This window comes from Syngnathus scovelli, chromosome 11, assembly GCF_024217435.2.
Source record: "Syngnathus scovelli strain Florida chromosome 11, RoL_Ssco_1.2, whole genome shotgun sequence".
NCBI classification, from domain to species: Eukaryota; Metazoa; Chordata; class Actinopteri; order Syngnathiformes; family Syngnathidae; genus Syngnathus; species Syngnathus scovelli.
In genome coordinates, this window is record NC_090857.1 from 2,255,999 (window position 1) to 2,277,584 (window position 21,586).

General features: G+C 45.5%; 6 protein-coding genes across 6 annotated transcripts; all 6 read right to left on the reverse strand.

The window, feature by feature from the left end:
- Positions 1-36: 36 nt before the first annotated feature.
- Positions 37-835, reverse strand: LOC125976953 (hydroxyacyl-thioester dehydratase type 2, mitochondrial). Its single transcript, XM_049733004.1, has one exon. It carries the CDS (start codon positions 833-835, stop codon positions 374-376), a length of 462 nt encoding a protein of 153 aa, XP_049588961.1. The 3' UTR covers positions 37-373.
- rpp14 (ribonuclease P/MRP 14 subunit) lies at positions 769-2,917 on the reverse strand. The gene is made up of 6 exons (XM_049733005.2): positions 2,778-2,917; positions 1,818-1,930; positions 1,661-1,745; positions 1,383-1,459; positions 1,240-1,318; positions 769-916 (listed from the first exon to the last, which is right to left on the reverse strand). The coding sequence occupies exons 2-6, from the start codon at positions 1,904-1,906 to the stop codon at positions 860-862; spliced, it is 387 nt and encodes a 128-aa protein (XP_049588962.1). The 5' UTR covers positions 1,907-1,930; positions 2,778-2,917; the 3' UTR covers positions 769-859.
- A 156-nt stretch (positions 2,918-3,073) lies between these two features.
- Positions 3,074-6,576, reverse strand: LOC125976947 (monoacylglycerol lipase abhd6-A). Its single transcript, XM_049732998.1, has 9 exons — positions 6,412-6,576; positions 5,403-5,528; positions 4,650-4,809; positions 4,465-4,578; positions 4,237-4,369; positions 3,965-4,122; positions 3,839-3,893; positions 3,661-3,761; positions 3,074-3,486 (listed from the first exon to the last, which is right to left on the reverse strand). Exons 2-9 carry the CDS (start codon positions 5,519-5,521, stop codon positions 3,304-3,306), a joined length of 1,023 nt encoding a protein of 340 aa, XP_049588955.1. The 5' UTR covers positions 5,522-5,528; positions 6,412-6,576; the 3' UTR covers positions 3,074-3,303.
- Positions 6,577-7,178: 602 nt separating this feature from the next.
- lmcd1 (LIM and cysteine-rich domains 1) lies at positions 7,179-12,230 on the reverse strand. Its single transcript, XM_049732994.2, has 7 exons — positions 11,887-12,230; positions 10,195-10,280; positions 9,807-10,062; positions 8,893-9,042; positions 8,554-8,748; positions 8,246-8,464; positions 7,179-8,028 (listed from the first exon to the last, which is right to left on the reverse strand). The coding sequence occupies exons 1-7, from the start codon at positions 11,902-11,904 to the stop codon at positions 7,918-7,920; spliced, it is 1,035 nt and encodes a 344-aa protein (XP_049588951.1). The 5' UTR covers positions 11,905-12,230; the 3' UTR covers positions 7,179-7,917.
- A 403-nt stretch (positions 12,231-12,633) lies between these two features.
- gmppb (GDP-mannose pyrophosphorylase B) lies at positions 12,634-17,395 on the reverse strand. The gene is made up of 10 exons (XM_049732991.1): positions 17,284-17,395; positions 16,372-16,601; positions 16,175-16,255; positions 15,856-15,904; positions 15,586-15,728; positions 15,326-15,484; positions 15,177-15,255; positions 14,049-14,176; positions 13,799-13,981; positions 12,634-13,709 (listed from the first exon to the last, which is right to left on the reverse strand). Exons 2-10 carry the CDS (start codon positions 16,498-16,500, stop codon positions 13,578-13,580), a joined length of 1,083 nt encoding a protein of 360 aa, XP_049588948.1. The 5' UTR covers positions 16,501-16,601; positions 17,284-17,395; the 3' UTR covers positions 12,634-13,577.
- Positions 17,396-18,261: 866 nt separating this feature from the next.
- pde12 (phosphodiesterase 12) lies at positions 18,262-21,342 on the reverse strand. Its single transcript, XM_049732978.2, has 7 exons — positions 20,497-21,342; positions 19,827-20,257; positions 19,513-19,618; positions 19,213-19,357; positions 19,068-19,146; positions 18,855-18,977; positions 18,262-18,660 (listed from the first exon to the last, which is right to left on the reverse strand). The coding sequence occupies exons 1-7, from the start codon at positions 21,078-21,080 to the stop codon at positions 18,317-18,319; spliced, it is 1,812 nt and encodes a 603-aa protein (XP_049588935.1). The 5' UTR covers positions 21,081-21,342; the 3' UTR covers positions 18,262-18,316.
- Positions 21,343-21,586: the final 244 nt, after the last annotated feature.

Sequence of the window (21,586 nt, forward strand, 5' to 3'; positions counted from 1 at the left end):
CTGTGGGAAGGAGGCAGAACAAAACAGAGACGAAAACAAAATCTTCGGCTTTATTTCTGACATCATTGATGACGTCTTTGTCGCGTACGTTCACGAGAGCGCTTCGTAGTGTTTATGACATGAAACTGCAATTTGTAATTAATGAAACAGGCATTAAAGAAACTTCGAATGACAAAAGGTCAACTTTGAAAATGTTCACGTTATTTCAAAATCAACCTGTGCGAGTTTCAACTCATTTTTAAAAAAGCAGAATGACATACCGTATTGGCCCGAATATAAGACGACCTCCTCTTTTTAAAGACTCAAGTTTGAAAAAGGACTTTTTGAACACCAAATTTAATTTTTATACAGAAAATGTTTACCCCTAAAGCCATCACTTCACTTGCTTCTCCTCAGGCATCATAACCATCACCTCCCCTTCCATCACCACCTTGTCCTTGACCGAGCACGTCACGGCGATGAAAGCGAACGACATCTTAATCTTGCGCACTTCGGCTTCGGCCAGCACTTCCTCGCCAACGAAGAGCGGCGCCGGGAAGCGGATCTCCTGGTAGAGGAAGACGCAGCCAGGGCCTGGCATCCTGGTGCCCAGCACGGCCGAGATCAGCCCGTTGATGAGGACGCCATGGACCACGGGGGCCTCAAAGGCGGTGGAGGCGGCGTAGGTGGCGTCCAGGTGGAGTGGGTTGGTGTCGCCCGTTAGCTCGGCGAACAGTTCCACGTGGCGGGCCGAGAAGACTTTGGTAAGGGAGGCGCGCTGGCCCACGTGGAGCCGTGCTGCCGCCGCCGTCATCAAGATGGAGGAGGACAGCAGAGTTCTGCCTTGACTCCACATGGTTCTTGTGAGTTGCCTGCGACGTCAATCCAGCTCCAGCTCGCGGCTATTTCCGGTCAGCGACAGCAGGAATGGCGACACCTGAGTTTTTGGGAAGGACAGTCACAAAATAAAAAGAACTCAAGAATGTTTATACAAACACCAAAACGTTCAAACAAATCATATTAGCGTCTCAATGAAAGTCTGCTAGCTTGATGCTAACATACAATTTAAACACCATAAAGGGGCTAACAGAAATCTCAAAGATGTGACAGTAATTACAAAGTCTCAAACAACAGCTTCTTCAACACTCTTACGAATCAAAGCAGGGAGGTCGAGGAAAAAAAAAAATCGAGCAAGCGACAACATCTTTGCAAATGTTTGCAACTGTAAGAGCAGCAAAAGCGAGAAAGCAGCTAACGTACCTGCAGGACTCGAAAGGCGCAGCACTGGTTGTTGTAGAAGCCCAGCAGTGTCAACGAGCTCCAAAGTTTCACCAAACCACTAAAAAAAAAAATAAAAAATAAAAATTCAGCAAAACACTCTCTTTACACTTTGACCTCCTCACCTTTTGGATACGCGCAGAAAAGCAGTGAGGGTATCTTCATCATACTTGAACACATCAAAGTGTAACGCAGCCCCCACCTGAAACATGCAAAGACACCAACAATAAATGTGGCTGATTTTGCTTGTCAATCCGATTATTGGTCATCTTGTTCTTTGAAGTTTTTTTTACGAAAAGCAAAACAGGAAGTCTCTGTCATCAAAATGCACGAGGAAAATGAGTGAGAATCAAAATGAAGCAACATTCCCATGGCAGACCCGCAATTCATTTCCACTTCTTACTTCTCCGTGCAGACTCTTCAAGCCAGAGATGATAAAGTACTTCAGGTCAACTTCACTCACTTTGGTCGACTTGTCCTCCAGTACGCTTGAAGAGTGACACAAATTAGTAACAGCCATAAAGTAGTCACATTCGAGCCAAAGAGCGCCGCTGACTTACAGGCAGACTTTCATGTACTGATACGGAGCGACGTCCTTCAACACGACGCTTCGGTAAACTATGGGCTCGTCCGTGCTCTCGGGATTCATCCTATTCAAGCATCGGTGGTTGCGCTAGATAGAACAAGTGCGAAACAAAATCAATACACGAAAGGCATAATCCAGAAAAACTGTACCAGCAGTTGGGCGACACACTGGTTAGCACGCCCGCCTCACAGTTAGGAGGGTACGGGTGGGTTTTCTCTGGGCACTCCGGTTTCCTCCCACATCCCAAATACAGGCCGATTGAGCACTCCAAATTGCCTCTAGGTGTGAGTGCGGATGGTTGTTCGTCTCTGTGTGCCCTGTGATTGGCTAGCAACCGGTTCAGGGTGTCCCCTGCTTACTGCCCGATGACTGCTGGGATCGGGGTAGGCTCCAGCACGCCCGCGACCCCCGTGGGGACAAGCAGTATAGAAAATGGATGGATGTACCATCAGTATGACTGTGACTTCCACAAACCGCCCAGGCTAAACCTACCTCCTTCCCAACATGCAGTTTGTGTCTGTTTTGTAAAAATAATAAAGTGACGAATATGCCAAACTTAAAAAAATAAATTCGGCAAGTCTGGAGGTCTAGCAGTTTGATTCAGCTACGTAGGTTCGTTACTATTTTAGACCAGTGACCCCAAAAAGAAATGCTCTTTAACTTTTGTGTTGTTCCTATGAGCCACATTTAGTAAATGCAAAATAAATGATTAGACATTACATGCCACGAGCTTTCTGTGGTTTACGAGTGCCTGCAAGGACCTTCGTTTAGGGTACAAAAGTGCAATTTTGAGCGTCGCAAGTCTTAAAAGCCCAAACTAGACCAAGCTAAGACCAAGGTCAAACAGCGTGTAAACGCATCAGTTATTTAAAAAATAAAAGAGGCTTGGGATCGTGGCTATTTTGGCTAATAAAATGCTGTTTTGTTAACTTACCTCGTTTTGATAAATACGCAACTGATAGTTTTACTGTTTTCAATGAGCGCCTGCGCGTCCTTTTTCTTCTTCGTGTAATCTAATAGTGCTTAAAAGTGTTAAGTACTGCCCTCTATCGTGCCTGGTCTCAAATGAATGAGTTCTGCCGATTGAGAGAGAGAAAAAACTTTTCCACAAGATATTGACGTCAAATTATTGTGTTTAAAGCAATTATAAACACATGAAATTACTGTTAGAAATTTCTTTGAAATACATAAATAGCTGCATAAAAAATACACAGTAAAGTGAAACATGACGATCATTCAAAGTTCTTTGTTGAGGTTTAAAAGTCTGCATTCTAAAAAAACAAACAAAATCTGCAACAAACTAAGCAATAAATGCATTAAAATCATCTTGAATTAAAACAATGGATTTTTCTTATACAGCACATTAGTACAGTATCATGGATGTAAATAAATATTTCATAATAATCCTATATTATATAGTCATCATATAATTTCTATTCTACAGTAAGTCAATCTCCAGTTCAGGAGACTTTTTTCTTCACATCCTTGTTGTCCACTTCCTGTGCAGACAGGAAGTCCATGACAAGCCGCGCCGCCTGCCTGGGCCTCTCCAACGCTATGGTGTGGCCGCAGTTGTCCAATAAAAACAGCTGGCTGTGGGGAACCACCGCCTGCACTGCAGATGCCCCGGACATATCTAGAACCTGCAACAACACATATCACACACAAAAACCTAAAAAAAATGTGCGACAACATTCTGAAGCGGCAATATAGCAGAACCTACTGGACTGCTAATTGTCACTGAAGATGTCGTTCTTGCATAAGGTCAGAAGGTGCGATAGAAGTGTTTTCCCTGATTTATGTAAGGTGTATATTACCTGGTCTTGCTTGCCCCAAAGTACTTGCAGCGGTGACGTAATTAAATGTAGATTTTCTTGAAGAGAGTGGCGAGACTTTTCTGCAACCAGCTCCATGAACACTTTAAAGACACACAAGCAGGCGTATCAAGACAAAAAAGGCATTTAGCAATGTAGCAGCCACAAACAGGTGACGCACGTTCTCTGTAAAAGTGGTTGTGGCGGATCCTGTTGTCCAGTAAGCCGCGCAGCACCTGTCAGCAGAAATGCATCCAAGGTCAGCACGCATGTTTGGCAGCATGCAGCCATGTTTGAAGTTCTTTACCTGTCGCGGCATCTTGATAGGCTTATGACAACAGAGGCGAAACATGTCCTCCAGCTCTTGCAAACAGGACGGAATCAGAGGAATAGAAGACCCCTCGGGGTTTTTCTCCAGCTCCTTCAGATGAGTGATAAACTCGGACTCAGTGGGATACACCAAACCTGGACAAGGAACAACCTTCATCACCCTCAAACAGATCTTACCTTGCACACGGCGTTCTCACCATTGCGTGAAAGAGGCTGATGTTTCAGCAATGTGCCAGGTGGCCAGTTTACCTGAGGGGCATATCAAGGTCACACCAGACAGGTCCGCTGGGTAGGTGGCGGCGTATACGCCCGCTACGTTGCCTCCCATGGATGTGCCCACCAAGTGAAATGGTCTTTTGTCCAGACCAACGCTCTTCACAAACTGAACACAGAGAAAGACATCATTTATATGTTCAGACTTTGCTCAGTGCCCCTCCCCCCTTTGTAGATTCTGCTCTATTTTATTTTCGCACGCACCTGATGGATTCGGGCAACCTGGCCCTGAATGCTGTAGTCCTCAGGCCCGGTACGGCTGGTCCCCTCATGTCCCGGCATGTCCACGCTTAGCATGTGCTGCTCGCTGGGGATGTACTTGTCAGGAAAGCAAACGCATTAAATAAACATACAAAAAAAAAAAAAAAACACACAGGGGGTAATGTTACCTTGGCAAAGGGCAACCACATGTCTTTGGAAGCCGAGAAGCCGTGCAGGAGTAGCAAGGATGGTGTGGCGCCTCCTGGCGTCCCGCGGCTGAAATAGCAGAAGCGGTAGTTCCCGCTGTACGAGTAGCGAACCACCAGGCCTAGTTTGTAACGCATGAACCTGCAGGAGACGGAACAGATAGTCAAATAGAGCAATCCCAAGTTAGAATTTACCCATACTACTGTCGACGACAAACCAACAGGTAGGTAAAGTGGGCAGGTAAAATTGTACTTAATAATATACACTGTAGTTACTTTACGGAAATCATGTAAAATGTAATCTTTGAAATAATTACTACAAGTTTCTTTGTTTGTTGAGAGGCAAAATGTCTTCCAAGACAAGCAGAACTGTTCAGTTTCCGTTGTATTAGTACCCTAATATTACTTGGGCTTTCTCTGTGGCTTTCAATCTGTCCAAATTCCATCATATAAGTATCCTAACATGACTTGATCTTTCTCTGTGGTTTTGAATCTGAAATTAATTCATACCACCAGGCGTGACAGCGATTAGTTAAAAACACACTGTGTCTGTGCGTGTGCATGGAGGGGGGGAGGGCAAAGTTCAGGGGACTCTATGGTTCCCTTTCAGATAAGAAAGAGCCTATGTCATAACAGCGTGGAATATGAGAAAATGCCACAAATCATTTGCAATTAATAGCACATTTTCCGCTCAAAATGAAATTTAAGTAACTTTTAAAGTATTCACATGCTCACCAGTTGTAGGCCTGGATGAACGTAGCGGGCCAGAGCCACAAGGTCAAACAGAAAGTCAAAACGGGAAGCGCCAGGACGGTCCCGATGAACGCCATCGTCATGGTGACGCTCTCCTCCATTGCTGCGCTGTAAACATAATGAACATGTTCATATTGTAAAACATTGGTTTCTCTCGAATCCTGGTATTTCCCTCCCTCACAATACAAAATTCACTGCCTAATCTTTTCAAAAGGTGTGCAGTTCTCTAATCCAAAGCACCTAGATGGTCTTTAGAGTGGTTTTAAAATTTGAATTTTACAGACAAGCTGAGTGAGACAGTCTTACAGATGTACCTTCGGGACAAAAATGCAGGCAAATAGATTTTTTTGAGAAAAGTTTTTTGTGACTTGTAGAAGTTGGTCTAAAGCTTTGCAATTCAACATGCTCTGTCTGTGTACAAATGTGACACTTTAAAATACAACTGAAAATGTTTGTTTAGGGCCTGACTTGATGTAACTATAACACCAGTTAGTCCACCTACATCCGTAACGCCTGAAAATGGATCCAATATTGACATTTGAAAAACACAGTGGCAATGCTCTTTTCAGTTTGGTTTTATTTTGAAGTATTCTGTAAAAAAAAAAAAAAAACCCTTGGCTAATTTTGTAATTTGCAAATTTGTTTTCCATTAGTATATTGTTTTTCAGTTCGGTCATGTGCATGAAGTAAAGGTTAGTTACTAGGGCAGAGGTGCTATGTCATGCCTACGTTATCAGGCACTTGAAACTGTGTCAACTGTTCTCAAATATGAAAATTAGTCAATGATTAGTTATGTGAAGCAATTGTTTTAGATTTTCGATGCAGTCAATAAAATATATTAAACCGTTAAAAATACGGAATAAGCTTCCAGTCACTTCTTAAAGTGAACAAGTAAACAATCGCCAAATATTTGCAAACTATTTTTTTTTTTTTTTCGCCGATCACCATGTTCAAATGTAAATAACACGTCAAGGTTACGGAAGGCGCTTACCTGGCCGAGTCCGCTTCGACGAGTCACCGGTAAATGGACACTGGAATGGAAATATCCTCCATTCGTTTCGCTATATCTCCTCCTCTTCCTCAGATTTATCTTCCTCTTTCATCAAATTACTCAATCGCCTTCATCCACACTTAAAGGGCAAGCAAAGCAGCGTTGCGTTCATGACCACGGGAAATAGTAGACGCTGAGCTGCGTTCAAGGACTGTTGGACATGTTGTGTAGCAACTTCAGCAAACAGCAACCACCGTTCACTAACAGAAAATTGGTAACGAATTTGAATCAACATTTGTTCTTTAGCGAGAATAACAAACAAGGCGCGTTGCGTTCAGCGACAATGGAAAAAAAAAGGGAGGGTATGTAAGTGTGACGTAATGTGGCATAAACGGCATCCCCCACACGAGGGCGCCACCACCTCAACATCAGTCTTGAATGCATAATTCAGTCGGTTCAAGACACCACAAGTCAAGTGACCTCAGTGAACCTTCCCGGATTCCTGCGCGTGAAAATGCACGTAAACGTCTCATTTAGGATCTAAAAATATCTATAAATAGTGCTTTCTTTGGCTGGTGACGTAACTGCTAAGGAACGCGGTGAAAAGCTGACATTACTGCCGGCGGTACGTCATCCTGACTTTTTTTTTTTCTTCAATGATTGTTCTTAACCACATCGAGTCCATATTTTGAAGGCACAATCACTCCCTTGTAAATAGATTCTTTGAGATTACTTGACAACATTTGGGTCCAATCATGAGCACAAGAAACATTTCAAGCGTTTTATTGTCATGAAAACAGCCAAACAGGAAAAGAGGCGAGCACTTTTGCGATATGGAATTTGGAGCCAATAAACCAATTTTCTCAGGTCGTGGCTGGTGTGTTTGTCAATTCAACTACAGAAATTGTATTTATGCATTACATTATATTCTATATATTTTTGTTCATTTAAACGACGCATATTTTTGGTTTGGTTTTTCGACACATTTCATTTTCTTGCAATAGTTTCATATTTGTATTTCAATGCATTGATTAAAATGGAATAAAAAAATAAGTTAAACATCAAATAACATGAAAATAAATTGCTTTAACGCTTGAATCGACTTTGTATTCATCAGCTTTACAGATGCCACGTCAACGAACCACTTTACGATTGTCCCCGTGCGATTCACTTGTCAGAGACTGTCCTGTCTGGCGAGCTTGAATGTCAAATATGAGCTCATTTAAACATCTCCAAAGGCGAGCGCTCACATCTGGATCACGTCACTCTGTCTGCAATTTACGAGCTGATAAATCAGCCAAGCGCGTCCACTCCACAATAAAAGTCTTGTTAAGCGCTCCAAGTTGGAAACTTGAAAGACACCACTCGTACTAAGCAACATGCAAGTGTGGACAGTTACACCTTGACTGACCGATATTCCAGTTCAGCCTCTCTGATTTCCCCTCAAAAGAGGGTAAAGTGTAAATCAAGGTACCACTGTCTTATCCTGTCTTTTTCGTGCGTGCGTCAGTGGTGGCAGGGGGTGTCCAGGCTTTGTCCGCATCTCCAGCAGCAGTAGTGCTGATGATGCCACGCGCTGCCATCTTGTGCCAAGTGGAAAGACTCGCCAAAGATCAGCTGGAACAATAACAAGAAATGTGATGAAGAGCTAATAACAGGTCATGAAAATAAAATAAATGAGTTACTTACGACTCAATAAGATTGACTTTTTTTTTTTTTTTGCCAGAGTAACTTGAGAGCATCTTGAAACATGAGTTTCTTTTTTTTTTAACTTTAACTTGAGTGTCACTTGACTTGGGGCAGTGTGTGACAGACCTCAGCCTTCCCCCCTCACCTCATCGCAGCCAGAGCAGCGTGGCCTGATGCTCTGGCAGTAATGTCGTCCGCACAGCAGCCTCCCGTCGGACCAGAAGTAGACCAGGTCCACCAATCCCTGGCCGCACTGGGCGCACGTGAAGCAGGCGGGATGCCACAGGGCGGCGCCGTAACCGGCTCGCTCGGCAAAAACCGCTGGGCTGTCCGACGCCACATCGCCCCCGCAATTTGAGCAACGCTGACGAGACAGAGAGTGCTTTGATGTCTCCATTTTTTTCCCCACTGTAGCTCTCTAAAGGATAAGAGAGGACGGTTTGGACAGCTTACGTATTGTGTGTTTTCCTCTGGGCCATTGCTGGGCTGTTCAGGGGTGCGGTTGGACTGGTCACCGTGGTTTTGCTCATTGGCTTCCCTCTGATTGGCCGCCTCCCTCAGGGCTTGGCTGTCACTGGGCAACGCCACCTCACCCACGCCCAGCGCCTCCAGTTTGTAGCGCTTCACAAAAAGCAGCATGGCGGACACCTGCGACAGTTATGAGATATCAGTTGCAAGCCGAAGGTTTAGCTTGGGTGGGGTTCGGTAGTCATGGTTTGGGGTTCGGGTTAGTTCAAGTCAGAGTAACTGGTATCTGTGGCCGGGAAAGGGCAAAAGCCTTGGTCAGCTCACCTCGTCGTCGCCGGCCAGGCTCTGACATGTCATGGGGTCCTGGTCGTAGGCGGGGAGCTGTCCGAGGAGTTGCCTGCGACGTAGCACTGCTCCCCCGGTCCCGGAGATGGGACGCTGGCACTCCGGAATCAGCTCCATGTACTGCTTGGCCTGTGTATTGGGCAACTCTGATCATCATCCTTTTAGAAGATTCTGGTCATTTCTTTTTGCAGCCCCGTTCACTTTAAAAACGTGCTCAACCTCGCTTTCCTTGAGAAGGTGACCTTGTTTTCCCTGAATTGGTGTGAGGCAAGACAGATGCAGTCATTTGGTTGCAGCAACTTGGCGTTCCACAGGGATCTGTTGTTGATCCAGTGTTATTTCAATTTTACTTACCTATGAAAGATTCTAAACACTCGCTTCACAAGATTCGTGCTAAGAGCGCATGAAGATATTCTAAGCAGTCTCTCTTTTTCGTCACCCCATTTGGTGTATCCACCCACAGTCAGACTCCCTTCATGAGGTTATCAGATGACAGCAGCGCAGTCGTGACTAATGGCCCAAAAGTCCAAAGTTGCACTTGGAATGCTTTTTTCGTTTTCTTCTCCTTCAATGAGTAACACATTTGAGTCGACATGTTCTGCCGCGATGATGCCGGACCCCCACCGCCCCAAAGGCAAAGCCTGCCCTCCGACAGTCACGCTCGCCCTTGCGATGGTGGGCTGTGAAACCCAAAACAGACGTGAGGCTTTTTAATGGAAAGCAGACAGGCCAACAGGGAGGTGCCACTGCAGATTTGTTCACTTAGAATAGTCGTTGATGTTTATGTAAAACAAAAAAACACCTTGTCTTCAGTTTAGAAAAAGCGCGTTTAAAACCCAAATTGATCTTGATGTTTTCAAAAACACATTTAAAAGTCGCTGCGGTTTTCTCACCAGCTTCTGGTTGAGGCCGAAGGGCGCCCAATCATAGGTGGTGGTGCTGAACGTAGGGTCCTTGCGTGACACCACCGGATTGGTCACAATCATGCGGTTCCTCTTGTACAGGCGAAGGCCGCCGCCCCCTTTCACCTTGGCCGTCAAGTGGGCACAGGGTGAGTCGACCAGCAGGCGTCCCATTCGCCGGTCGTCATCGGCATGGGTACCGGGGGCGTGGTCCACGGTGCTGCAGCCGCACGCCACGCACGCTTTTCTGAAAATGACCACAAAGCTTCGATGACGTTCAATCACGTCTTGCCAGTTGTGAATCTGATTCGCTTTTGGATTTTTGGCCAGTTTTGGTGTATCAAAAAAAAAAAAGTTCAGCGTATGAACATAACATCACCTCCAAGAATGTGGCTGCAAACCAGAGCAGCCGTCTTTACAAACGAGACACACAGCTACGTTTGATGCACTCGCCTCAACTGACATCTGAGGGGTGAAGAAATAATAATCAATCAATCAATCAATCAATCAATCAATCAATCAATCACTTGTGCTGCTCATTTCGGGATGTTGACAATAAGTACATTTAATTTGTGTCGCTAAAGAAAAGAGCAGCGCAACTTGTGACTGAACTGGATGGAAGCAATTGCTTGAAAGCCGATGTCACCTGTTGCTAGGCAGACTTGAAACATTTTCTTCTTAATTAACTTTCAAAACTTGACTTTGCAAAATTTTAAGACTCCGAAGGGTCTGCGATATCTATTGAAACAAGCAGTGCGAATTTACGGTGACATTTATTTTTAACTGTTGCAGGCCAATAAAAAAAAAAGGGCCGTGAGCCACAAACGGCTCATCTGAATCGAGCCAAAGCGAGCCGGACTTTATTTGACTCAAATCTCCTGGCTGATGTTGTGACATTGGACAGCCTCAATAGGTATTAGTGTGACGGCGTTCATTCTGATGCTAACTTGGCACTCATGCTCTTCCCAGGGGAGCCTGGCGGGCTTTGGGTCAGTGCTAAGGGCCTAATAAAATGTTTGAGGAGGATCCGAGCTGAATCAGAAAGGCGACGAGGGGACGGCGTCTATATTTAGAAGCGCGATAAGAAGAGTTTGGCTCGGCCAAGTCATTCCAAACACGCCAACTATGTGACGGAAACGAGCAGGAAATGCTAATGAGATAAGAAGTTCAAGGTCACCGAGTCGCATGCCCAATTGCTCTTCACAGCAGGGATGGAAGTGCAAAAAAGTGCAGAGAGTCCAAATCTAGTCACTGCAAGGAAGACTTTAAAAGACTTTTGCACCTTGTGAAGCAAGTGTTTGTTTCCTATGAGGTGAGGTGAGGTGAGGTGAGGTCCGGGGTTCCATTGAAAGCGTCACTTATTTGTGGAGCAATACAAATAGTGGGCAACATGAAAAGCACATCTGGATCAGCGGAGGCTAAATTAGTCATCGCTACATATCCAGCGTATTGACAATAAACCTCAGAGTGTGTGTTGTGTCTCTCTTGGATACAGAGGGGAGTTGAGGGGGGGGGCTAAGCCCCTAACAGGTGATACTGATCCATCAAGTGATCACAGAAATTTTTATCCGACAACCTTGTGTCCCTAAATGTATTCTTGATACCGATTTTAAAAAATCTAATTTTATCCATCACATCAAATGTTTGAGATATTTACATTTTTTGTCCTATAAAAATAAATAAAAGCATACACGGTATACATTTTACAATGCGTTGTAAAATATGATGATGTGCTGGAGAAAAATCAAATGCAGATTTAGAATCTGCACAAAAAAAGTCAACTAATAAAGTTTTCTTGCACCTCTGATTTAAAAAGTAGTATGCTGGGGTGATTTTTGTTGTTCATCTTCACATCTGCATGGACACGGTTTTGATAAACGTTTTGTTGTTGTGAGTATTGAGGTACCAATAATAAGTAAGTCATAATAGATTTGCAAGATTTAATTATCTGACTTTTTTCCCCCAAATAGCAGAATCACGTTTTGGTGAGCCGGTGCAGTTTTCACATACTGCTCTAATTGCCCAATCTTAGAAATGTACCACCAATTGTGGCAAAAATATTTTTTCCTACCTTAGCCACAGCGTCCATGCTAGCGTCCGTCTCGTCTCGTCTCCCGACCCAGACTGGAACTTTGAATTCCTCTCTTGTCAAACCGGCTTCCTGTCCACCCCGCCCACCGTCACTCTTGCGTCCCCCTCCGTTTGTTTTCCACTCCTCCTTCTTCTCCTCTGCCCACCATCAACACCAAAAACAAAGCAAAACAAATAAACATACGAGTGGGCAGGTCTCCTCACCTCCCGACTGTGTTCCAGCCCGCCTGGCGCTGCAGGAATGCGTTTCCTAGCAACTCCCAATGCACGCCGGCCTTCCAAACCGTTGCTCTCCACACAATGTTGGCCGGCGCTCAGGAAGCCAATTTAAGGGGAAACCTGGGTGGGGGGAATCAAAACACTTCACCAATGAAAATGGTACAAAGTTCTCCTCCTCCTTGGTGGAGGTATTAGGAATGCATTGTGTGTTTACTCACCATTGTTTGTGTCCTGAACATTGTGACCTCGAGAGGTCACCTGCATGCAAAACCTTCGTTTGACAATAAACTGTGTGCCTAAAATATGTAGAGTAAGCAGAAATAGCAGAACATATTCCAAAAGAAAAACTAGGGAAACACAGAATGGCTTGCTCAGCATGAACAAGCCTGAGCGATAAAATGATGTGGTTGACCACACACTGCACCAACGCGGCACACACACACACACTTGGCCATGCACATGTACACACACTGCAGAAATATTGGACAGGAAAGTAATCAGTACAAACTTTTCTATTCCATTTCATTCATCCATTTAATCAAGGCACAAAGAGCCTCACATATCACCTTCATCAAATCTAATATACAGTAATCGTCAAAAATAGTTTTAGCTTCCTCCACTAATAGATTTCTTCTGGGAGTGGAGAAAATTTGCCAAAATAATCTCATAATTTAAATCAAGTTGAACACGTTTCAAAAGAAATCATCAGAAAATGTGTTTCGTTAACTCGAGCGCCATCTTTAGGTCACATTTAGAATCGCTTCATTCTGGAGCCTGTTGAAATGCCACTGAACGATGCATGATGAATGTGGAATGAAGCGTGCTTCACTCCTGAAGGCGATTTGTGACGCACTCGACGAGCATGTGACACGATTCATTAGGCAATTAACTCATACTTGTTTTTTAAGAACCATACTACATAGAAACCGCAGAAGTGCAACATCCACAAAGTCAAACAATCAGTCATTGGACCTAAACACTCTCCGAAAATCACAGTTTTATAACAGGCCCCACAGAAAGTTTGTATATATGAGCAGGGAGCCTTCGTTAGTTAAACTGGACACATTTACTAAAAACAATGATTGACTTTTTTGTTTTGTGCATACGTGTCTGCTAAAATAGAAACGCTCCTTTCACAATGCCCACCGTTCACCAAGTTGGACTTCTGAGGTTCCAGCGTAGCGGTTACTCTGCTGCCCTCTAGTGCTCCATCTGAACATTTCTCAGTGCATAGAGATAAAGCACAATACTAAAAGCTCCTTCCTGCCACCCTCGTCACATGACATTGGCCTCAGCCGATCACTGAAGGTGCAGTCAAACAGAGCTTAGGTCCATAAAAAAAATGGTGAAGGTTAGACTGTTCTTTCTTGACGGAACGGCAAACTTTGGATTCTGTGATCCAGTTTGACAGTCCAGTCGACTTCGTTAATGACGTCGGTGAAGTTTTTGGGGCTACATGATGATACGGGGTTCTGGAACTGACTCGCTGATGGACTTGTGTGGCAGCACGTTGGCGCCATTCAGGTAGAGCTCATCATTGACGAGCACGTCCTCGCCCAGAACCGTCACATTCTCCATTCGGACCTGACGGGGAGAGGGCGGAGAGCGCGGAATCTGTTAACAAGGGAAATTTACTCATGGGGGGGAAAAAAAAAAAAAAAGTCTGGACTTGCCCACTGGCCCACTGAGGAGCTCCAGCCCACAATGCAGCTCTCCAGCCAGGAGTGCGAGCGGACTCGGGCCCCTTTTAGCACAGTGCAGCGCTTGACCCGCACGCCGTCCTCCACCACCACGCCAGCACCGATGGTCACGTTGGGCCCAATTGTACAGTTCTCGCCGATCTTAGCCGTCGGGTCCTGCGGGGTAGAAAGTCCGGTCCCGTCAGGATCACGTATGACTCGATTCAGGCCAATGAAGTCTCACCACGAGCACATTGCCAAGGAAACCAGGCCCGCTGCGCAGTCTCTCAGGGGCGTGTTGCCGTAGCGACTGCAGGTACATGCACATTCCGGTCAGGAAGTCTTTGGGCTGTCCGATGTCCATCCAGAAGCCTGCACGCAATCACGATGTGCAACAAATGAGACAAGACATGAGTTTTCAGAACTCATGTGGTCGTCACTGCAATGAGACGGGCAGTGGTTCGGGATGGGGTTTGGACTAAAGACCTACGTGAGGCAAAATCCGATTTTGGATTGTGGCTATTTGCCGTGCGTGAGGAACACGAGTCGCGCTAAAAAATGTGGACATAAAGCAGTCATGGCCCTGGACCTGAGTCCAACTTGAGTTAAAGACCTGTGCCAAGGTCAAAGACCTTGACAAGAGTAAAAACAAACAAGGACTGAAGTCACAACTGGACTCGTTGATTCTGATACAGGTTTTTCACTCTGGTGCAGGAATCTCGAGTCTAGATTTTTTACTCTGGCCTTAGGTCATCTGCACAGGCTCCAGTTTGTGAACCTGGTCCAGGATTTTGACTCCATTCCACGTACGAGCCTATGGTCCAGGTATTTCACTACAATTTGATGAGGTCCAGATCTCTGAGTGTTATCAGGAGCCTTGCCTCTGTGTAAGAACCTAGTCTGGTTCTTTTACTCCAGGAACGAGGGATTCTGTAGGTCTTTGACAAAGGCTGAACAACTACCTACCAGAAGGTTCTAGTTAAAACTAGAAGAGGGGAGGTAATGATCTTGAGTAGCAGATAACAAGAAGCTTCCAGTTGAGCACCAAGTCCATCTGGTTCTGATCTAGTGCAAACCTCTGATTTTATTTTGTGGTACCAGTGTTTGGTGTCAAAGGCTTGAGGTGGGATTAAATAAACGCAAACTTACGTCTGGTGGAGCCGTGGGCTGAGGAGACCAAAGAGACCGTGAATGCATACGTTGGCCTTTTGAGGGAACTTTCAGAAGAGAGCCAAATGCACACTCATCTTCACGGCTCAACTTAAGTGGACCTTCACGATCATGTACATCCAACTTTTCAGTGTTTTATTTTTTTTCCTGTACTGCAATGTGCTACTCTCTGTGATGCAAGGCGAGGCTGGGTTGTAGTTACCCTGGAGCTCCATGGCATAGAGCTGTCCCTCTTCGGCCATGACGGGGAAAATCTCCTTCTCGATGGATGTCGGTCTCAACTGCGCGCAGAAGGCAAGTCGTCAACTTTACGCGACAAGAAACGGACGATGGACGCACGCTTTTCCTGACCTGGATTCTGCCGAGCATGCTGGAATTGAAGATGTACATGCCGGCGTTGATCTTGTTGGACACAAACACCTGCGGTTTCTCCACAAAGCGATGGATCCTGCCGCTTTCCGTCTCGAACACCACCACACCGTACTTGGACGGCTCCTCCACGCGGGTCACCTTCGCACGAATGTTGAAGACAATTTGGTGATAAAGCTCAAATTCTGGTTCGATCCAAAAACGTGCGACTGAAGAACATCTAGGAAATGACGCCCTCTCACCACAATGGTGCCCTCCTTGCCGTGGTCGCAGTGAAACTTCAGCATGTCTTGAAAGGGGAAGTCACAGATGACGTCTGAGTTGAGGACGAAGAAGGGCTCGTTGTCCACGTCCAGCAGCTTGCGGGCCAGTGCCAGAGGACCAGCTAATTCCCAAGGAGTGGCACATTTGATGAAGAAAGACATTGTCAGCAGATATCGGAATACTTTGCATGTGAACTCTTAAGGAAAGTTTCCAAACTGTTCAGGACGCACGTCAGTGTCAACACTCACCCGTTCCAAGAGGCTCCTTCTCGTGCGAGAGCGAGATTCGAATTCCAAGCTAAGAAGGAGAAGCAGAAAGAAACATTGGTCTAAAGATCACACGGATGCCTTCATAGATTGAGGACATCAACAACCTTCTCGCACATTATATATTGATTTTATAATTAGCGATCCAGTAGACTCCAGCAGATGTGTGCTCACTCCACAATGGTTATGTTCCTTATTAGTTTGCTTTTAGCTGACCTTCTCCTGCATTTTCCCATGACCATCCTTTTATTTTGTTTTAAACTTCAAACCACTAACTTTTGTGAGAATGTGTTGCACCTACTCTCTGCTCCTGGACCTTCATTTCTCGCTCCAGCAGCTCAGACATGTAGCTCACCGCCAAGACCACATGCGTCACCCCGGCCTGGACACGCATGGAAACAAACATGGTGATTGCCGCACACACTAACGCAGACAAACATTGGCACGGATGAACACAATGACACACACATACTGTGTTGTCAAAATAAAGCCTCCTACCTTGACCAAGGCCTCCACCTGGTGCATGAGGATGGGCTTGTTGCAGAAATCCACGAGAGGCTTGGGCACGCTTAAAGTGAGCGGTCGCAGGCGGGTGCCGTAGCCGCCCACTAGGATCAATGCCTTCATGCTCGCCGATGTCTTCAGTGACCGTTACCGTGGCAACCGGGGCTCAACAACAATCAGTCTGTCCCAGGCGAGGTCTCCTCTCTTCTTCCTTGTGTTTTTCTCTGTTTAAAAAACTAAAAGGTATATATATGGATCAGCGTCTGAAATTTATTGTGATGTAGGAAGGTAGGACAAACGCATTTACTAAAATCCCTTTGAAAAACTCTACAAGATTATTCATCCAGATGAATCTGCATTTAGTCTTTCATGAGTTAAAATGGAAGCAAAGTGCAATGCATGACTCAGATTCCTCTCCACCTCCTTATATCAATCACTGCCATCTACCATATATGGTTTTACTGAACCTCTTGTGAATGAGTTTTAATGAGTGGGGTGAGCCGTTTTAATTATTTCTTAGTGTTATTTAGTCAGCTATTATTTATACAGCCATTTTTCTTCATTAGAAACTGGGCATTACAATTTGCACAATGTCATGTCTAATGACAGCAGTTTGACTCGAATTATATTACCTCCATCATTAGCAACTATTAAAAGAAAAAGTGACATAAGAGGGTAACGAGCCGTTTATTGTGTTTGTTGTTTCCTCAAGGTAAATATAAATAAGATGAAAGCTGGACTCCAGTTGTTCGTAGAGTCCATTTAAAGAACCGCTCAGTGATTGAAGGGAGCTCATGTTAGCTACGGTGGCTAACTAACATGCTGCTCGCTGTGGCGGAGGAATTATATTCGTATTATTACTGCTAGAGTGAGTGTCATTTAGTATTAGAAGGTATGAAAACTCACATTTCTGGATCTACGGTAGACTTAGGGAGCCTTTCACAGAGGCTTGAACTCCGAGTGACACGTCGATGTGTTCAAATCCCTGCTCCTTGTTTGTCTTCCGGGTTGTCCACTCTATGTCAAGCAATAAACATCACAACAACTTGATCCTTTTTTGAATTTCAAATTAAAAGTCTAACGTTGCATAAACTCGACACTTCATACAATTTACGGGCTGAAAGCAAAAGAACGATGGATAAAATGTGATCCAATAAAAGTAATAACCACATACCGATATTTTATTTAGCTATTAATGAGGTTGTTTTTATTCACTTTGTATTATTTTTAATATTCCGGCATAATTGCCAGAATTTTATTTTGAAAAATGCGCGTGAGGTTGGACTCATTGATTTCGGGTGTCATCTGGGATAGCAAGAATCGTACATTTTTTTGCTCGTACATATATATAAATAATATTGGTCAATAAGTGGACTTTAATGTAACTGTCAAAACTAACAGATATTAAACATGAATTGTAATTCTTTTCACCACTCCAAAATCCAATGTACGCTCTGGGCCCGCCTCTTCAGCCCTTTTGACCAATGGTATCACAACAGCGTGGCGAGTAACCACGTGTCTTAAAGCTATTCCTTCAAGAAAAGTGTCCCATTAAAGTTAAGATTTCATATTGACAAAAATAGACAAAAGGGGTGGTTGGCAAAGCAAGGTAACATTAAAATCAAAATCACTTATTTTAAATTTAATTTAATATTCGTCATTATGATTTTAAAGGACACGTACCATGGAAAATCGACATTTTTTGCTTTTAAAATTATTTTCTTGAGTATCTGGAATATCCAGGAATGTAGAAAAGTGTAATATATTCCTTCAGGTGCTGCAGAGAAACTGTTATGATCGTTTTGGGGGGCTATTTTTTAGGTTTTTCTGTTTTCCATGACAATTTTTTTTCAGACAAAATCAATTATATAGATCACAACTACATGAGTAAAACAGTAGAATTTATTACCATGATATTTGGGCTTTAAATCTGTTGTATTCAGGGCTCCCAGCGCAGGTCGCAGACCAGCGCGATGTGGTCTGACGGGTGGGCCACGCTGGGCAGCGCAATGTAGGTGGTGATCAGGTGATGGTCTGGCATGGGGATGACCTGCTCCACCCGCATGCACTCCGGCTGGATGAAGATGTAGTCCAGGCAGCCTTGGAAGCCTCCCACGTAATTGGTGTAGGCCAATGGGCCGCAGGCGCTAAACAGGGAAGGGAACGGAGAGAACAAGTCCATTGCCACCGAAGATGACGGCGAATCCTCCTCCCGAGGACGCGAGCTGCTCCAGTCAGCGTGCTGCCGGGGGAGCGAGGACTCGGTGACCAGCTGGAGGACGCCTGAGGCGGGACAGGAAGAACTCAGCTACAGTTATCATGACTATTGTGTTAGAAGGTTTTCTAATTACCGCAACATCCATGCTAATTTCCATGAAGGCATCTAAGGCGTTTTGCATTTTGTGTTAGCATGAAGCTATCAGACTGAATGCCACCTCTTGACACGCATGCACACAAAGTGTTGGATAATGAGTTACCTGAGCTCTGTGAGGAGTTGAAGTCACCGCAGAAAACCAACGGAGCTTCTGGGGCCACCTCGCCGATCACGCGACTCAGGTGCCGCAAAGCCACGGCCATCTGGACCAAGCGGACGTTCCCGCCTTCAAAGGAAAAAGACGATTGTTAAGGGAGGTGGGTCAAACTGTTTGTATGCTTCAGTTATGTGCTGCTGTTTTGGTCAGCAACCGTACCTTGCGGGTGCCAGTACAGGTGCGTGTTGGCCACACATATCTTCCTGCCTGCTCGGTGGAGATCCTCCAGAACGCTGACCTGCAGGGGCCAGAAAGCGTTAGAGCGCCAACGTGTCGCTAAGTCGCGGCGGCGCTAGTTTAATACCTGTAAGGCGGTGGCGCGCTTTACGATCTTGTCTCGCAGGGCCTCGTCGGCCGAGATCTTCTCCAGCAACTCAGCGTGGTCCGGGTCCGACGTCAGCGCCTCGCTCAGTGTGATGTCGTGGCGACTCAGCAACTTAAATCTTGTCCTAAAGGAGAACAAACGAGCGCTTGTCCTCATTTGGTGCACCGACGGACAATTTAGAATCTTACACAAAGCTAACGTGCAGGTTTCTACCAGCGCAAGCACATAGACAAGTGAACGTAGAACCTTTCAGCTGAGAGGCAGTCTTCTACAACAAACCTGCGGTAGAAGGTTGCCAATCCTTCGTGTTGCTTCTCTTTAACCTTAAAAACGCCGTCCAGACCAAAGGCGTCGAGAGCTGGAGTCAGGCTGTCCAAAAACACTCCTAGCATGTGAGGGGAAGAAAAAGACAAAAAAAAAAAAGTGTCAAGCTGTCGGCTAACATCTAGACAGTGAATGCCTCTTTTCTCGAGAATACATTCCAGACTGACCTGGAATAGGTGAAATTACAATGGTGACAATGATCGAAGTGCATGAAAATAAACGCTGACCTAAAAAAAAGTCTAAAACTGAACCGCATCTGCATTTATCACCTTTGTCCACCTCCTGCAGACAGATGACGTCGGCGTGGTAGCCCGCCAGCTCCTTCTTAATCAGGTTCTGCCTGTAATCCAGCTGCAGGGCATAGGGGGCGCAGTAGGGGTACAGCACCGTCTTTGACAGCTCCGTCTGGGCGTAGATGTCGGCCAGGATGTTGTAGGACACCACGCGCAGCAATGGCCACGCCGTCTCCTTGGCCGTGTACATGTGGCGCTCGTCGAAGGTGCACGCACCCGGCCCTGCCTCCACGCCGCTGGCGGAGAGAAGCTCGAGGGGTCGCCCGTTACGCCCGAGGCCATCTTTGGGCGTGCAGCGTAGTTTCAGCTTGCAGCCGATGTCCTGGTTGGATGGGACGTAGACTCTGCCGCGGCCCACTTGGATCCAGGCAACGTCCTGAGCCCTGCCTTCCCCGCCGGCTTTGGGACTGCAATTACAACCAACACAAAGTCAAATAATTTTCTTGGCTAGTGCTTACCTAAAATATGGAAAGTGTCATTACTCATACTCAATTTGAATTTTTCAGTCCTTTCAAAGACTGCAAAAATCATTCACTAAACGAATGCAGATTTACCGTATTGGCACGAATATAAGACGGTGTTTTTTGCATTGAAATAAGATTGAAAAAGTGGGGGTAGTCTTATGGTTTGGTCTGCACCATGCTACCTGGAGTTTGGGCTCTGCTCCTTGTACCACGTAAAGTCGCAGAGGTCCAGTTCTCCGAACTCTACCTCCAGCTTGGGACACACGGGGAAACCGGCCAGCAGCGATACCGGCAGCTCGGCGGTGGTGAAGATGGGCTCGTTCCGGCGTACTAAGTATCGGACGTCACCGAGCTGCAGCACGGCCCCGTCCCGCCACGCTTCCGCGTTGAGCACAGTCTCCGGCACCTCGCCATCGTCCACAAAGAGTTTCACCACGGCGGGCTCCGGGTTGTCCCCCGCTGCCGCAGGCTGCTCCTGCCTCGCGTTCCTCTTCGCCTTCTTTGCCTTGGTTTTGCCCTTTGCGAGGGTGCAGGCGATGCGGGACAGGACCTTCCCCAGTGGCTCGTCCTGCTCCCTCTGCATGTGCTTCTGGCTGCCGTCCAGGCAGAACGAGATGGTCAGCTTGGGCTCCCCGGCCACGCATCTCACCGCGGCCGGCTCCATGCTGCCAAGGTGGCGGAACTCCCGGGTCAAAGCCGCTGGCGATGAGACGGAGAGGAGGCGACGGTAAAATGGAAGGAGGGCAACGGTGAGCTTGTTAAACATAAAGACCTGGACGTGTTACTCCAAAGCCATGCTAAAGGCGACATCAATGCCCCGGAACTTGCTAGATGGCTGTCTACTTCCTAGTGTCATCAGCTGAGGAAAGTGCAGATTTGGTTAGTTTTTAAGCGATTTAACGCAAAATTGAATTGGCTATATTTGTTATCAAGTATACTTCTAAAATGACTACTACAACTAATATGAACGAAGGTACTACATAAGTTGCAGACGGTCATGTTTGTTATGGAAGTTGTGTTTTTGTACTTCCGGAACGTAACCAACCCATAAAAAAATGCCGCCCCTTGTGGTCGGAAAAAAAAGTACACAAATACGCCTCAAACGACAAAACTATTTTGCAATGAAAGTTCTAATTTCCCCACAGTATTGCAGTAACATTTAAAAAAATTAATAAAAACAGTTTAAATCTTTGTTACATAATAAGTTATAAATTTAACAGAATGTTTTATAACATTGTTTTATAAAAGTTTCAAAAATATTTCTCAGGAGAA

Excerpts from the sequence above, each read along its gene's own strand:
- LOC125976953 (XM_049733004.1), bottom strand. The coding sequence starts at position 835 with ATGTGGAGTCAAGGCAGAACTCTGCTGTCCTCCTCCATCTTGATGACG.
- pde12 (XM_049732978.2), bottom strand. The coding sequence starts at position 21,080 with ATGTTTAACAAGCTCACCGTTGCCCTCCTTCCATTTTACCGTCGCCTC. Across the intron at positions 18,978-19,067 it reads CCTGTACTGGCACCCGCAAG|GCGGGAACGTCCGCTTGGTC; the intron begins GTACGGTTGCTG and ends TTTCCTTTGAAG. Across the intron at positions 18,661-18,854 it reads CAACTCCTCACAGAGCTCAG|GCGTCCTCCAGCTGGTCACC; the intron begins GTAACTCATTAT and ends GTCCCGCCTCAG.
- LOC125976947 (XM_049732998.1), bottom strand. The coding sequence starts at position 5,521 with ATGGAGGAGAGCGTCACCATGACGATGGCGTTCATCGGGACCGTCCTG. Across the intron at positions 4,123-4,236 it reads GACCTTGATATGCCCCTCAG|GTTTGGTGTATCCCACTGAG; the intron begins GTAAACTGGCCA and ends TTCCTTGTCCAG. Across the intron at positions 3,762-3,838 it reads CAACCACTTTTACAGAGAAC|TGTTCATGGAGCTGGTTGCA; the intron begins GTGCGTCACCTG and ends GTGTCTTTAAAG.
- lmcd1 (XM_049732994.2), bottom strand. Across the intron at positions 10,063-10,194 it reads TTGCAGCCACATTCTTGGAG|AAAAGCGTGCGTGGCGTGCG; the intron begins GTGATGTTATGT and ends GGTCATTTTCAG. Across the intron at positions 8,029-8,245 it reads GCTGCTCTGGCTGCGATGAG|CTGATCTTTGGCGAGTCTTT; the intron begins GTGAGGGGGGAA and ends TTATTGTTCCAG.
- gmppb (XM_049732991.1), bottom strand. The coding sequence starts at position 16,500 with ATGAAGGCATTGATCCTAGTGGGCGGCTACGGCACCCGCCTGCGACCG. Across the intron at positions 15,729-15,855 it reads GAAGGAGCCTCTTGGAACGG|CTGGTCCTCTGGCACTGGCC; the intron begins GTGAGTGTTGAC and ends CTTGGGAATTAG. Across the intron at positions 14,177-15,176 it reads CTATGCCATGGAGCTCCAGG|GCTTCTGGATGGACATCGGA; the intron begins GTAACTACAACC and ends GATTGCGTGCAG.
- rpp14 (XM_049733005.2), bottom strand. The coding sequence starts at position 1,906 with ATGAATCCCGAGAGCACGGACGAGCCCATAGTTTACCGAAGCGTCGTG. Across the intron at positions 1,746-1,817 it reads CAGTACATGAAAGTCTGCCT|CGTACTGGAGGACAAGTCGA; the intron begins GTAAGTCAGCGG and ends TCACTCTTCAAG. Across the intron at positions 1,319-1,382 it reads TTTCTGCGCGTATCCAAAAG|TGGTTTGGTGAAACTTTGGA; the intron begins GTGAGGAGGTCA and ends TTTTTTTTTTAG.